General features: G+C 41.6%; 1 protein-coding gene and 1 pseudogene across 4 annotated transcripts in view; one reads left to right on the forward strand and one right to left on the reverse strand.

Annotated features, from left to right (window-relative positions):
* Positions 1 to 1,072: 1,072 nt before the first annotated feature.
* The window catches only part of RTTN (rotatin), a 138,058-nt gene continuing 123,240 nt past the window's right edge, over positions 1,073 to 15,890 (reverse strand). For all 3 annotated transcript variants that reach the window (XM_082668203.1, XM_082668202.1, XM_082668204.1), the window contains exons 44-49: positions 15,525 to 15,651; positions 13,256 to 13,458; positions 9,679 to 9,946; positions 3,728 to 3,831; positions 2,563 to 2,632; positions 1,073 to 1,497 (exon numbers count right to left, since the gene is read on the reverse strand). In XM_082668203.1, coding sequence (XP_082524329.1) covers positions 1,412 to 1,497; positions 2,563 to 2,632; positions 3,728 to 3,831; positions 9,679 to 9,946; positions 13,256 to 13,458; positions 15,525 to 15,651 — 858 coding nt within the window. In that variant the 3' untranslated portion in view covers positions 1,073 to 1,411. The remainder of the gene's footprint in view (positions 1,498 to 2,562; positions 2,633 to 3,727; positions 3,832 to 9,678; positions 9,947 to 13,255; positions 13,459 to 15,524; positions 15,652 to 15,890) is intronic.
* Positions 7,225 to 8,013, forward strand: LOC309831057 (small ribosomal subunit protein eS1-like; annotated as a pseudogene). Its single transcript has one exon. The product of its transcript is annotated as a small ribosomal subunit protein eS1-like (transcript).

The raw sequence follows: 15,890 nt of genomic DNA on the forward strand, positions 1-15,890 counted from the left end.
CTGCCTGCAACCTCAACTTCCCTCTTCATCACCCACAAACGGATCACCTAGCCACTGCATTCACTCACCTCTAACACAGGTACAACAGCAGTATTTTAGAGAAAGACAGATTAAATAATAAATGTTTGGAGAATAGTGCCTGTGACATAGAAAGAGCTCTTTAAACGGAAGTTACAGAGAAATCTGTTCTATCAGTCATCAATGAGGGCTTAAAGGTGATACCAAGAAAATGACATAGACTACAAGAAACCAGGAAAAAAGGAAGAAATAATTCCTAAGATTCCTACTCTTAGAATTCTTCAGAATACTGGCATGTCCATTGCTTCAAATTAATTTGGGCTATCCAGAAACTTCTGAACTTCCTAGACCTATTTTTCAGATCTCTAATGAATGACTTTCAGAAACTACAAATTTATCTGCTTCTATTTCAGCATTTTGTCCCCATGCTTCTAGCGTAAATAACATCCCATGGCTTATTTTATTAATGATAGCAATTTGCTAACAGTACTTAATAAAAAAAGTTTTTTTTCTTTTTCTTGTTAATCATAGTTTAATTAGAAAACTTTTTCCTAAATAATGAGTGTGTATATATGTGTGTGGTGTATGTGTATGTATATGCAGGATCTTAGTTCCCCGATGAGGGACTGAACCTGGGCCACAGCAGTGAAAGCGCCAAGTCCCAACCACTGGAGCACCAGGGAACTCCCAATCTTAAGTTCTGAGTTCAGAACTACATGTTAGTTAAGAGTTATGTGAGGAGGTCTTGACAGAGTTGTTCCTGCTAGATTTTTCACATTCCTGTTCTTCATGATGTTCTGAGCTGAGACAGAATTTGAACCCAGGCCACAGTACATGACCATAAACACTATTTCTTCCTTTTTTATTACACAACATTTCAGAGGTTGAAAGGTGAAAATAATAAAATATAACACATTTATAAATCATATGGAAAGGAATTACTATCACTAAAAATTGCAAAAAGAAGCTAATCACAAAATTATACACATTTACTACAAATATTCCTTCACTGATGTGTATGCTTTGAAAAATAAGGGTTTGTATTGATGAGCCAAATTTCACGTAAAAATTTTTTTAAAAAAGGAAATCAGAACACAATGTCTTCTTTCCATTCCTAAAATTTATATTCATGAGACTGCTAAAAGCCTGTAAGCAGCAATTATTAGTCAATTTTCAGTTGCTAAAAATATTTTATTTTATTAAATAACTGATAAATAGGATTTTTACAAAACACATTGCATAGAAAAAAAAGAGTTTGTGTTCCCAGGACTCTCTATGCCCTTTGATGCAGAGGCTTAGCACGTCTTCAGGGACAGGTCTACACACAACTTGCTTCAAGGTTGGCTCACCTGTCCGGTGGCCGCTGGCTTCGGGGCAAAGCATCTCAGAGCGCTCATGAAGAGTTAAGTTGCTGCACAAGGTTTTCAAGACATTTCAAATAATAGGCATTTAGAGGAGTTTCTTCTGAGTTTAAGAAAGCTGAGACAGAAAAATTAGAGCACAGAAGAGCAATTTATTAAACTTTAGCACTGCACTGAACAGTAGACACACACACAAACACATGTGAATAGGATTATCTGTGACAAAGTTCTATTCCAATTCTTGAGTGCTAGCATTATAAGAATATTTTTTAATTTAATATTTAAAATACTAAACATTTTAAAAATTAAGAAGTTATGGAATTTATTTTTAATTACTGGTTTAGCCACAGAGTGTAAACAAAAATCAATATACCTCCATAATGGATACTATTACCTATGATCCCAAATGAATGCCTTGCTCTTTTTACGGACCACCCCTCCTACCACATAAATTCAAACATTCACTGCCTCTAGAAACTCATGGTCATAGCTAGAAACAAACCGAAGGGGGGGAAAAAAAAACCCAAACCAAACCACTTACAAAAAAATTACACTATAAAAACATAAAAATTAATAGCCAACAGACACAGTACAGGAAAGACACAGTTCAGTACCTTAGTGGAAAAAAGGTTTAGAGAATAATGCTCATTGAAAACTGGTATCACTTAAAATGAAAAATGCACTTTGAGAGGAAAACCCTGCCTCATATCATGGTCACATCACAGGACCGAGTGGATGCAGGGGCAATGGGATCTATTCTTGGAAGACTGTAATTCAACTCCCTGACGTTAGATCAACATTTTCTGTTCAAGGTCAGTTCTAATTGGGCCTAGTTCTTATCATGTAAGAACATACTTCAGCACAGTGGTGGCCACCGGCAAAAAGAAATGTGATACAAAAAAATGAGTTGGAGAAAGATCACTGACACGTCAAGAAAATACTGTATCTCAAACATTCATCTATTAGAACATTTTATTATTTTAAAAAATGTTACAATGAAAAACATGGACCAAGTATTGGCACACTTCACAATGCCTCAGCATAAAAGCTCCTCAAACTCAGTGTAGAACATCAGTGTAGAAAACTGCCATTTTGCTGTGAACTGTCCAAATGTATCATTAATCAGAGAACTCAGGGAACAGCTTCCAAGTTTAACTATAATCTCTTTAATAATAAAACTTACTTTTCTTTGCTGTGGAATATGCTTCATCCACTCTTCTTTTTATTGATGGATTTTTCAAAGTTGTTTTTGCCTAGGATAATATAGAGCAATCCATCAATTAGATTTATTCCCATATGTTTAATTATCAGGATAGCACAATACTAATACTAAGTCTGCGCTTGTTGACCACAGTATTAAACAGGATACTACAGAAGAGAATGATGTAGCTAGAGATTCTACACTACTCCATCCCACTGTGCCACCGCCCACATCCTTCCCTATCTGACTTGATTTTTACTCTACTGTCCCATGTTCTTCCTTCCCTGCCCTTTTCCCCCTTCTCCCCTGATCTCAATTTGCTATTTTAAACTATACCATCTCAGTTTCAGTATTTCGTTATTTCCTCAAACCTCAGATTTCAGATCAAGGATACACAATACTAGCAGTCGGCCAGTTGGTCAACAAGTATTTACTGAGCGATTCCAAAGTGCATAACCCTGTGCTGAGCCCTGGGGGTACAGGGGTGACAGTGACAAGAGCAGCCTCTGTCCTCACAAGTGCTGACACCAGCCAGTGCGCACCAGGGACGGCCAGCTGCGTGAGCACCGTTTGGGGATGGCCATCTATCCTAACACTGTCACCTGGCCACTACTCAGCCACTAGGTACACACAGGTATTTCTCTCAGGAGTGAGACGTCTGCAATCAAAGAGAAGGCCAGAGGCCAGAGAGAGCAGGTGCAAGTCCCACCTGCTGGCCGTTCCCCTGGGGCCGGCCCTGTGTCACAGCCTTACAAGGACTGAGCTGACTTCAAAGTTCAGTGATGACGTGTCCTAGAGAAAGGCGAATCTCGCAACTGGATAAAACTTCATTGTTCGGCCTGATTTCAAGATGAGTTTTTCCTTGACACGTCTTTTAGAAGAAACAGTTCATACTAGCATTGTACCAATATGGTAAATCAAGTTATAGTCACAGGGAAAATTCACTCGAGAGAGAAACACTTGGAACTGAGACACCTCCTATTGAAATGATTACATGAAAGACTTTGACAGATAGTTTACTAATGGTTTGAATGCACAAAGGCAACACTATCTTTGACTCTTGATTTTTTCCTTTCTGACAGTCCTCTGACTTCCGGACAGCCTTGGTGTTTGCCCCCTAGGGACAACAATGATTTTAAGAACTGACCTTTTGGTAATTGTGAATCAACGCCCAAAGCGCAGCTGCTCCAATCCTCTGAGCATTTTGATTCTCACTTTCCAGACAGGAAGCTAGCACACTAATGACTTTTTCTAATAATAAGCACATTAAAAAAAAAAGTTCAGTCCCAGACAATACATTGTATTCATATCTTAGACTGGTCAGATAACCCCTTTTTACCCACCAAACAAATAAATAGTTGGCAAAAGCAATCTTTTATAACATGTGGTATGTGGGAGAACCACCTGGAAACAAATTGTTTTCACAGCAGGCACAGAACTGTCAGGGAAGCCACGGCTGCTTAACTTTTTAGGCCCTAATTCAACAAAGGCACATTCATTTAAAGACAACGATAGAGCAGAAGTAAGCCATTACACAATGAGTTTATCAATGAGCCATTCAATCATATCTCACATTTTCACATGCAGGAAAATAGGACTTGGTCTTATGATAAATTATAAAGACATTATACAAACATATCAATAGCATGGGCTACAATATAAAACAATAGTCAAGAAATACCATATTAGTTAAGCCTTGTAAAAAAGGCCTAAACATTTCAAAGGCATGTTTGTGTATGTGTGTGTGAGAGAGAGAGGAAAATGTTTTTTAAAGGCGTAACAACACACAAGATACAGCCCCTCTGTGCAAAGCTGGCCAGAGGATGAAAGACTTACAAATTATCTGCAGCAGCCTACTCATTTTAAAGTACAGATGTCTAGCCCCAAGGAGATCGTCCAAGTGTTTCAGAACAATACATGAACCTATTTTACTACTTAACTGTATGGATCATTAAATTCTATCCAATTATTTTCCCTCTAAAATGTGTGATTTTAAAAACATGCTGTATTCTTAGGGGTGAAACACTTGTTATTGGGAACTCTCTCTATGCATTATCCCCACCTCAGTGAATGCACCTAATGAAACTGTAACCTAGCTGAGGGTACACTCTGTGTGTCTGCTCACTGATGAATATTCACATTGCAAGTTTATTGTAGGGGCTCAATAAATACTAGTTGGATGAAAGATTCCATAACTAAAGCAAACAAAAATGATTTCAAGTAATCTTATTTAGCATTTTTCAAGAAATTTTAAGAAATTTTAAATCTTTTACAGAAAAAAAAAAAAAAAAGCGGCTCCATAAAGTGAGCTGTGTGCAGCAGAGGGACAGACAGCGTGGAAGTGAGGTGTGAGCGCTGCAACTCTCTGCCGACTACCCCCTGCTGCCTCACCACCTGCTCTGCACTCCCCGCCACCTCTGTATCATAACCTACCCAGACCCAGGCTATATATATACAACTGTTACCTGATGCAATTCATCATGTAAGGTGATGGGTGGCAGCTGGTACTCTTAGGGACCATCATCAAATGGGAGGGTGATTTCTGTGTTCTCCAACTGAGTATCATCCAGGCATGTTTCCATACTTTTTATCAGACACTCAGAACATATAACCCATGATCTAAATAAGTTTCTATAACTCCCTTCAACCAGTTACTATCTCTTAAAATTTTTAATAAAGTACTGTATAGGTACTGTATAATGTATAGGTCACTTAATGTAGTGTCCCCTCTGATAATGCAAGTGGATCAATTTTTTTTAAAACACATTTTATTGTGAAATATAATATGTATACAAAAAAGCATGTAAAACATTTTTAAGTTTAACAAATAGGTATGAACTGAACTTGCACAGAAACATAGAAATAACCTCGAGAACAGACGTGGATTTATTTTTATTTATCTGCTCGAAATTATCTGAGTCTCCTGAATCTATGGATTAGTGTCTGACGAAAACAGTTCTTAAAATGTTTAGCTGTCCTCGCTTACATTTCCTCTCTTCTCCTCTCCTTTGAGGACTTCAATTAAACATGCAATTAGACTGTCCCAATGTATCTGCTATGTCACTTACCTTTTTTTTTTTATTTTAAACCCTTTATTCTTTTAATCCTTTCTCATCTTTTTTAGCTGTCTGTGCTGCATTCTGGATATTGTTTTTCTGATCTATCTTCTAATACCTAAGTTTTCTCCTCCACTGCACCTAACTTGCTGCCAGACATGTATACTGAGTGTTTAATTTTGGCTACTGAAGTTCTAGAATAGTCCTGTCTAACAGCACTTCCTACAGTGATGGAAATATTTATATGTATGTGGTCTAATAAGATAGCCAATAGCCACATGTAGCTAGTGTGACTAACTGAATATATAATTTACACTTAAATACCTATAAGTGGCTAACTGATTATCATACTCAACAGTGAAGCTCTGCTTGGTTCTTTTTCCAAATCTTTCAATTTTTCAGTTTCCTATTCCCAGCAAATACTTTCAAGTTTGTCATTTATTTATCTAAATACTGTATAAATAAAGTCATTTCAAATCTGTGTTTTAGAATTCCAGCATCTGAAATCTAGGCAGATAAGTTGGTATTTTTCCCCCTGCTCTTTCTCACTCATGTTGCCATTTCTCCTGACAAGCTTGGTCATCTTTAACTGTATACTGGCTGATGCTTTTGAAAAATTATTTGTGGAGGTTCCCTGAGGCCTAGTCCAAACTTGTCCTCCATCCATCAGAGGGCAGTTTGCTTCTGCTTAGCCCCCAGCGGCACTGTCAATCGAGGATCAGCTCCAACCAAGGTCATGGGCCACTTGTCTATGTGTGTCTGGGGTGCAGAGCTGTGAGGGGCAGTCTGTGGTGCCCATTCTCACACTTGTTTTTCTTTTCTTTCTAGTTGCCTGCATGAGGTTTGGGGCACCAATTTAATTCTGATTCATCCTCTTTCTAAGAGGTTAGTTCTTTGGGATTCCAGCTCAATACCTGCAGGATGGTCCATAAGACTCCAGAGATTGCCGGCGTCTGTCCCCTCCCCTCTTGGCACTCCTGGACAAAAGCCCCAGCACACAAAGCTGGCAAATGTCCTGGGAGCTAAAGAGCCTTCTACAAACTTCTTACCTCTCTGGGCACACACTTTCAATCAAAATTGGCCTAGAAGTTTCCCACTATGTTTTCAGTTCTTTGATTTTTTAAGGTGAATTTTAATATATTTTATCTAGCATGTTCTTGTTTTCAGAGAGGAGACCTACCCTGACATGACCAGAAACAAGGAGTACTCTGGATCTGTTTAAACAGCAAAGTCAAGCCCCACTGCCCACTCTACTCCTGGCCATCTAGACTGGATGTTTGGGTGCTACTATCAGAGTTACACAGCCTTGCTGGGAAGATTTTCAAGCTGCCTGACCCTGCCAAGCATTCCCTCTGGATCCCCAAGTGGAGACGGAGGCAGTGCCTGCGACACATCCATGTAGAAACGGCACAGCTGCTGCTTCCTACCCTGCCTTGAAGGCCCCTGATCTCACATCTGTGGGGCTGGGGAAAGCTACTTCTTTAAGCTAGTGAAGGAGAGAGCACATTGCTGATACAAGGAAATGTTTAAAAATAAATCCTGAGTGATCCAGCCTTTTGGCTCTCTGAGCAGCACCCTGGCAGTCAACAGTAACAAGCATCTTATGAAAGGCAGCAAAAAGGGAGCCCAGAAGAAAGCGGTTGACCAATTTTCTAAGAAAGATTGGTATGATGCGAAAGTACCAGCTATGTTCAATATAAGAAATATTGGGAAAATACTGGTCACGAGAACTCAAGGAACCAAAATCACATCTGATGGCCTCAAGGGTTGTGTTTTTGAAGCGAGCCCTGATGATCTGCAGAATGATGAAGCTGCATTTAGAAAATTCAAGCTAATTACTGAGGATGTTCAGGGCAAAAACGGCCTGACCAATTTCCATGGCGTGGATCTTACGCATGACAAAATGTGCCCCATGGTCAAAAAATGGCAGACCATGATTGAAGCTCACGTTGATGTCAAGACTACCGACGGTTATTTGCTTCGTCTCTTCTGTGTGAGTTTTACTAAAAAATGTAAATCAGATTCGGGAAGACCTCTTATGCCCGGCACCAGCAAGTCCACCAGATCCACAAGAAGATGATGGAAATCATGACTGGAGAGGAGCAGAAAAATGACTTGAAAAAGGTGGTCAATAAATTGATTCCAGACAGCACTGGAAAAGACACAGAAAAGGTCCATGATATTTTTGTTAGAAAAGTAAAAATGCTGAAGAAGCCCAAGTTTGAACTGGGAAAACTCACAGAGCTACAGGGTGAAGGTAGTAGTCCTGGAAAAGCTATTGGGGATGAGACAGGTGCTAAAGTTGAATGAGCTAATGGATATGAGCCAACAGTCTAAGAATCTGTTTAAAATTCAGACTTTTAATGGTGACAAATAAAAGATCTTATTTGTGGGGAAAAAAAAACAAAACCCTGAGTGATCCAGAAATGGAAAATGCAGACTTTTCCTTCAGTTCCCTAAAGCCTGACCTTTTCCCAACTCTCTCAATAATAAAATTGCAGTTAGCAGTCCCCAAAGAAAACACTTATTCTGAGAAAGGTGAATGCTAACAGGTGATGGCAGGAAGAGGAACAGACGCCTCACACAGGCCGTCTCACTGCCCTCTGAGGTAAGGCCCTAACGTCACCCTCATTTCACAAACGTAAGGACTGAGGGAGACACAGCGAAGGAGGATGGAAACCTGGAAACAAGTCACTGCAGCCCCCCCCAGCCCCTCCCCCATGGCAGCTACACAGAGTCAGCAGAGGGGCCACGGGAAAGGAGATCATCGTTCATTTAGGTAAGTTAAAGGCTGGTTGAGCTTCTAAAATCTTCCCCTGCATTTCTAGCAATTCAATAATTATTATCAGAAAAATAGAATCATGACTATACACAACAAAATGTAAGCAGAATCCTTTCCACTTGGAAAACTCCGCGTTTCATAGAAAAACACCTCTAAGAAAAGTTTAAGTGAAAAACATGAATGGAAAGAGAATTAATACATCTGGAGCATCTACTATGTACCACAAACAGTGCCAGGCAGTTTATGTGTTAACAACTGATTTCTACCGAAGTCAAGAAAGGAGAGACCATTTTCTAGATGAAGAAAGTGGACCCGGAGAAGCTGCCCTAGGCGACGCTGCGGGAGCACACGAGGGCCTGGCATCCGGCACCAGGTACGTGGGAGACTAGAGCCCACCTCTTGTCTTTTCATGATAACACACCTCCTCATAAAACTTGAAATACACACACCCCTCACAGAAACAGCACATGGTTGCACAAACAGATGTTTCCATTTCGCTCCTTCTGTTCCAAAATTTTTCTGAATCCTCACCGATCCTCGCCTCCATCTGTCCTGAGATCAGAGAATGGAGTCGCTGTGAAGCTACTGTCACCATGTGCTGTTGGGTCCTGAACTCTGCTGACTGCTCAGTGTGGCTCTCAAGCTCACACACCCACTGGGCACCCACTAGTGACGGGCGTGAGTCTAGCTGCTCCAGATAAACATGAACAAAAGAGGCAGAAACCTCTTGACGTGTAAGAGCTTATGTTCCAGTGCAGGCAGACGAGGAACACACAGATATACACTGAAAACACAGTGTAGCAGCTGGTGGTAGTGCTATGGGGAAACGTAAAACAGGGGAGGGCGCAGAGGGTGAGAGGGCGGGGAGGCAGGAGGAAGAGGTGGGGTTACCACGTGGACAGGCTGGTCTGGGCAGGCTCCACGGACAGGGCAGTGCCCGCTCAAAGGCGTGGAGGAGTCAGAGGACCAGGACGAGGGACGGGAGGAGGGAGGTGGGGCCCAGGCCCACCTCGGTACCACCTCCTGGATCCAGCCTGGCTGTTGTGCGGCGACTTGTTAACCCGGGAGACTCAGCAGCAACTCAGGGGCGGGAATCACACCCGATTGAATTCGTCCCTACAGCTGCAGCCTCCCACAGTGCCTTGAACGTGGCGCATGATGAATAAGCACCTGGCACATTATTTATAAACTATCCTGTGTTTTCACCTGAATAACCACACGTATAAATGGATGCGTGTGGTGTACAGGCAGAATACTCACCATTAGCCAGGATCTTGGGCTTATTGGCAGGGCTGAAGCAAATGTTATGAAAAATAAGAAGAGGTAGATAAGGGCTGCTCTTATGCTTGAATTTGCTCATCTCTGTAAGTAAGTCTAAACAGCCATCGAGCCTCAGGATCATTTGCTGCCCATCTTCTCCAAACGATATGTTCAGGAGTAACTTCAACCAAAGAATGGTCAGATTACTGAGATGTTTATTTCCTCCTTTTGGCAATGTTAGAGACAGGAAGTTCTGTAAGAAGTTACTCTGTGGATAAATAGAGAGAATATCATTTTCCTCTTGAGTCTTTTCATTATTTTCCTAGTCCCTCAGAGATCACGTACTAGCATTCTGCTCCTCTTTTCCCCAACTTTAATTTCTCCTTCCTCCCAATACCTTCCAAATACTCCATCTATACTGTTTCCAGGTATAAGTGAAAAGGTTAAGGAGTGCTTAAATTTTAATTTAAATTTTAAGTGCTCAAATTTTAATTCTCACTAATCCTTTCCTGATGATGGATACAGTAACTAGTCAACTGCTAGTTATCTAGGGCTGATCATTCAGTTTGGGGATTATTTCAGGCTTCCTGAGTTTTCTCTTTCTGTCTGCCTTCTGGCAATTTTGCTCCTCATTTAAAGCGATCCTACAGGAAAGAAAAAGAAACAAAACCTCAGTCAGTCTTGGACACCAGTTAACAACTCTGGTAGTACCAACGACAAGTGTTTTTTAAAAAAAATCTGTGGGTACATCTTATATTCACTTTACCCCAGCTGCTCATCATTACAGATGATTTCTCGTGGCTACATGTCATTCTTGTAAACTTATAGATGAGAAAGCTCCATTACTTAACTGTAAGAGTCATTTCAACCTCCAAATAAAACCCCTTCTATAAAACCACACCAAACCCTGAACTATGTGAAAGACGATAACTTATTGCCTAGAATAATCTGTATGCAAACAAGGAAAGAGGGCATAAAAGTATTAGATCAAGAAGCAGCCCAGGACAGCATGGGAACCACAGGCATTTGGATCAGGGTGCAGAAGTACAATCGCTTAACTTTCAAAACTCTCCAGAGTAGCTCATCTTTCTTCCTGTTTAACAACCTATTCTGGCTTATTTCTTGGGTTCCCCTACACCTAAATCAAAATTTTGGCTTGAATCTATAAAATAAATTTGGCACTTTTACATAAAAGGACTGAGTACAAGAACGAAACGAGCTACAGAAACATTAGCAACACCACCCAAGCAACAAGTAAACTGCAGAACTGCATCCCACTCTGCCCTGCCCTTGCCATCACTCACATCTCTTCCCACCTCTCAGCCCAAATTAGTGCTTTTTAGATTCATCCCTTGTCTTTCCCATTCAGCTAGATTCTGCCATGATCTTGGGGATCTGGAGTTGACAACAGTGATAAAATACATGATAGTACTTTAAATTGTAAATATGCTCTGGGCAGTCCTTCTTTTTGCTGGGCCTAAAGACGTTTTTAGACGATTTCCTGCACTGGGTAGGATGCAAAGAAATATGCCGTGGTAGAGAGAAGAGATGATTTTAGAATTTTAGTTGTACAATAGCATTAGCTACATTTTCTAATAACTACAGATGAGTTATGGGAGGTGTAGCTGAAAGTGTCCAGGGCTCTTCATAACAATGAGCAGAGGAAGGCTCGGAGGATTCCTAATTAGAGCAGAGGAAAAATAACCTGATTGATCTGCACCTGAAATGAAAATCTGATGAAATGGAGTCCGATCACACTTATATCAAAATACGCTTAAGGGGACTTCCCTGGTGGCACAGTGGATAGGACTCTGCGCTTCCAATGCAGGGGGCCCGGGTTCGATCCCTGGTCAGGGAACTAGATCCCGCATGCATGCTGCAACTAAGGAGCCCGCCTGCCGCCACTAAGAGCCGGCGCAACCAAATTAATAAATATTTTTTTTTAAAAAAAGGAGAAAAACAAAATATGCTTAAGTACCTTACCAAAATCATAGATTGGGGGTTGAAATATCTTAGAGATCATTTTGTTTACTCTAAAATTTTTTTGAATGAAGAAACTGAAGCTTAAAAAGAATAAGCGTCAGCTCAGTCACACATCAGATCCAAGATTAGCATTTATATTCCACTTGGGAATTCCTACTTTGCTTCCTACCAGTGTGCTCTCCATAAGGAAGTGGCAGAAAGCACTGCCCCCCCCACCCCCGCCCAACAAAATCCAGTTGCGGATGACTTCTCTCTCTCACACACACACACACACACACACACACACACACACACACACACACACACACACACACACACACACACACACACAGCAAATATCCAGCCATGTGCTGAGGTGAGAGCAGTAGGTCCCTGATGTGCATGGCGTGAATATTCCCACCATGGCTGATTTCAAGATACCACCAAGATGTCAGCTGGCTTGCAAAACTCCTGAAAATTAACAAAAACACTCATGAACCAGCGTGAGTTAGCTCCAACATACCACTGAGAAGATCTTTGTTTAGTAAGACTGCTATTTATTTAGAGATTGCACTCAAAGTGTGTTTGTTTTTGGAGGGGGTGGTGGCTGGGGAGATGATACAATAGAGGAAAAGGAGACTCAATTCTTATGAATGTGGTCAACTTTTGCAATTTACCTTGGCCTTCATGTAAATGAAAGGGAAGCATTCAAATTACTATGTACTAGTAAGTAACAGATAATCTGATCATATTCAAATTTTAAGGAATCTTCCAAATTAGGGATCCTGTTTACACGCACCTAAATACAGCCTAAGGGAACATGTGTACTGGGTTTGCTTAAGCCAACCGTCCCTCTTAAAGCGCCCAAGTTGAAACCAGCGGCGGGAAGTCACGTTCTGGCACAGGAGTCTCAGGGACTGAAAAGTCACCTGTGTGCCACAAAGAACTTAGGTCTAACTTGAGGAGGGGCCGTCATTTCATAAACCATTTGACAATGTAAATTGAACTAGAATTGTTATGCTCAATTTGGTCTGTTTTTTGTTTGTTTAAAGACCAATATATCGCTTTTATGATCTCAAATAAATGTAACACAGCTGTCTTTCTAAAACTGTCATCTTTTTTTTTTTTTGCGGTACGCGGGCCTCTCACTGTTGTGGCCTCTCCCGTTGCGGAGCACAGGCTCCGGACACGCAGGCTCAGCGGCCATGGCTCACGGGCCCAGCCACTCCGCGGCATGTGGGATCCTCCCGGACTGGGGCACGAACCCGTGTCCCCTGCATCGGCAGGTGGGCTCTCAACCACTGCGCCACCAGGGAAGCCCTAAAACCGTCATCTTTGAGAGAGAGAAAATACAGTCCAAAAGCTAAGAAGACAAACTAAAAGGGAATGGTGTGATCATATTCTAGCTTCTGTCACTTTTCATGTATCATCTATCAACAGGCTTTAAACAAAGTGAACCTCCTGATCCTTTTACAATCCTTTAAAATACAATGCATTAAAATCATAATAATTAATCCTAGAAACTGAGTTCTAGACTTTCACACATGTCCTCGGTTGAAAGGATTATTTTACTGAGTCTCTTTTTTATGATAGGAAGGAGAGTTTAAGTACTCACTTTTTGAATTACCCCTTTACAGTCATGAGACAAGGCCAGGTTTGAAAGAAACATGAAAACCATCTGCTGGACTGCAGTGTTCTCGAGAGGCACCTGGGAAGCCATCTTCAGGATATACAGCATCAGGGAGCTGCCAGGGGCCCCTCGATGTGCAGTTTGAACAGGATATTGTCCGTAACTTGACCAACAGAGAGAACTGCAACCTTGAAAAACAACAGTCCATCACAACATCGTCTCGGCTCCATGCTTTAGTTCAACAACCTGAGTGGTAAAGCATGTCTGTCTATCAAAGGACTCGGCCATTAGCCTGTGAACTGCAATGGCACTGAAGGCTGGTGCTGATATGTCTGCATCTGATCTAATGGACTGAGGGCCTAATGACCTCAATAAAGCATTTAAAAACACTGTGGTCTAATGCCTTCATTTTCCAGAAGAAAAAAATGAGGACCACGAAACCCTGGGGTGGGAGGACAGGACAAACGCCACCAGCCATGTCCGCTAAACGGCATCTCGGGGCTCAGAGGTGTCAGTGACTTGCTCAAGGTCACACAGCTCACAAGCAGCGAGCGCCAGCAGTAGCATCAACTGGTTTTCCAGAGTCCAGTGTTTACTCAGTAATTTAAACAACCATATGGGATTTATCAAAGGAGAAAAATAATCATAAAAGAATTAGAAATGCATTTTACTGTATTGTAACGTAAGCCTAAGGTGTGATTAGCTTGTGAAAGTCCATGCAAGGAGGCTAACTTAAGTACAACTAGATCTGAATCAAATACTTTCTGTAAAATAAACTCATAAAAGTAAACACAAATAAATAGAGTGATCTTTCCTGTATTCACACTACACAGCAGTATCCAAATACCAAGGTTTCCGTTCATGTTACATAAAACTATCACTAAATGATGCAGGTTTGCTTGGAAACAAAAAAGACAGGAAAATAAAAAGCTTCTTCCTCCATTAGAACCACATTCTAATATTTGCATCTACTGTAAGTATGTAAGTAACATAGATTACGGTTTCAAAGATTTATCGTAAAGTATTGGGTTGGTCAAAAGTTTGTTCGGGTTTTTCTGTAGCATCTTATGGAACAACCCCAAACTTTTTAGCCAACCCAATATATGTTTCTTTTGCTCAGTATTTTGCAACGGATTCTTTTCTTCCCCTAAGCACACTTCCCTAAACCCTAAATTAAGGAGTGAAGGGTGGGGTAAAGAAGGATGATGTGCAGAGGCCACACTTCAGAGACCGCCGTGCCCCGCCGGTCACACTGCGAGAGGCCGTGAGCCGGGGTGGGGGGCAGTGAGAGCAGAAGTGGGGACGAAAAAGTCAACAGCAGCGGCCTGAAAACAAGGATGACACTGCCCTGCAGTGCTCTCCATACAGCACAGAGCCTGAGGCTCTGTTCCCGCCAGCTCACACGGCCAGAGGCACGCGGAGTGGGCGACAGGACGGGCAACAGGACAGGCGGCTCCAGGGTGGAGGAAATAGCCACCCCCAGCACACAGCAGTGCCAAGATGGCTGTGAATGTTCTCAGTTCCGGTCCTTTCTCTGTCTGTCTTTTGATACCGGGAGAATCCAATTGCTACGCTGCTGACTGTTGTTAGAAGAAGCACGCAAACCTTAAACTTGCTGACTAAACCTTAAACCTGAGACCCTAAGTTTACATGGAAAATTCACACTGCCCGCAATGCCCCCCACTTCCTTCCCCTCAAACAGTTACCTCACACCTTCTCCTCTCTTCCCAAGTCACCTCCCTGCTTGCTCTGCTCTCTCTTAGTTGTTGGCCTCTAACAATGCAGGGCCCTGGGAGGTTCTCAATAAAAAGTCTGTCAAATGCAGGAATGAAAGAGGCACCCCAATGATACCAACTGTCACCAAGCCAACCAAACCCAGAACTACCTTTCACCACACCAGCCTCCTGTTCTAGAATCTCTTTAAGTTTTAATCTTAACCTGTTTTTAAGGTCTTCCATCATAATTTTCACTCTCAATTTTCCTCTTAAATTCAACGTTCCGCTGCCATATAATCGCGACAGTTTCTCCCTCTCTATTCCCTGAGCTGTCTAATGACTCTTCTGTCTCATCAAACATATAGTAACATAACTGCTCGTTCTTATAATACCTGTGAGAAAGCATACCTCTAACCAACATACCCTCAAATAAGTGGAAGAAACACTTCAAAATGTATATACATTTTTCCACTTTAACAACATTACATAAGATTAGTATTGCAGTATACTTTTGAAAGGCAGTGTTGGGTTCCATTTACCATTTGGAAAATTTGCAGTATAGACACAAAGCAGCTGCAGGGCAGTTTGCATCAGTGAATCATCCATCAGAAGCCAAGGCCAGAGAGAGTGCAAGACAGGGACGAGATGAGCTTCCAGGGCTGCCTCCTGCAGCAGGAAGGAAACAAGGGCAGCATTAGTCTGAATAATGAAAATATAAATTAAAATCAAAGCCAAAAAACTTGTCACCAACATGAGACAAAAACTGAATTGATTTTTGTTCTGATTAGAGAAAGGAATCCTATGGACAGATTCAGCACCGTGCAACCCAGACTGCCCTGACCACAAGCCTGACCAGTCTCGGAAGTCCCTGCAACACTGGGGTGACCAGGATACGCAGCTTAGGT

This window comes from Grampus griseus (assembly GCF_964374135.1).
Source record: "Grampus griseus genome assembly, chromosome: 12".
Lineage (NCBI taxonomy): Eukaryota > Metazoa > Chordata > Mammalia > Artiodactyla > Delphinidae > Grampus > Grampus griseus.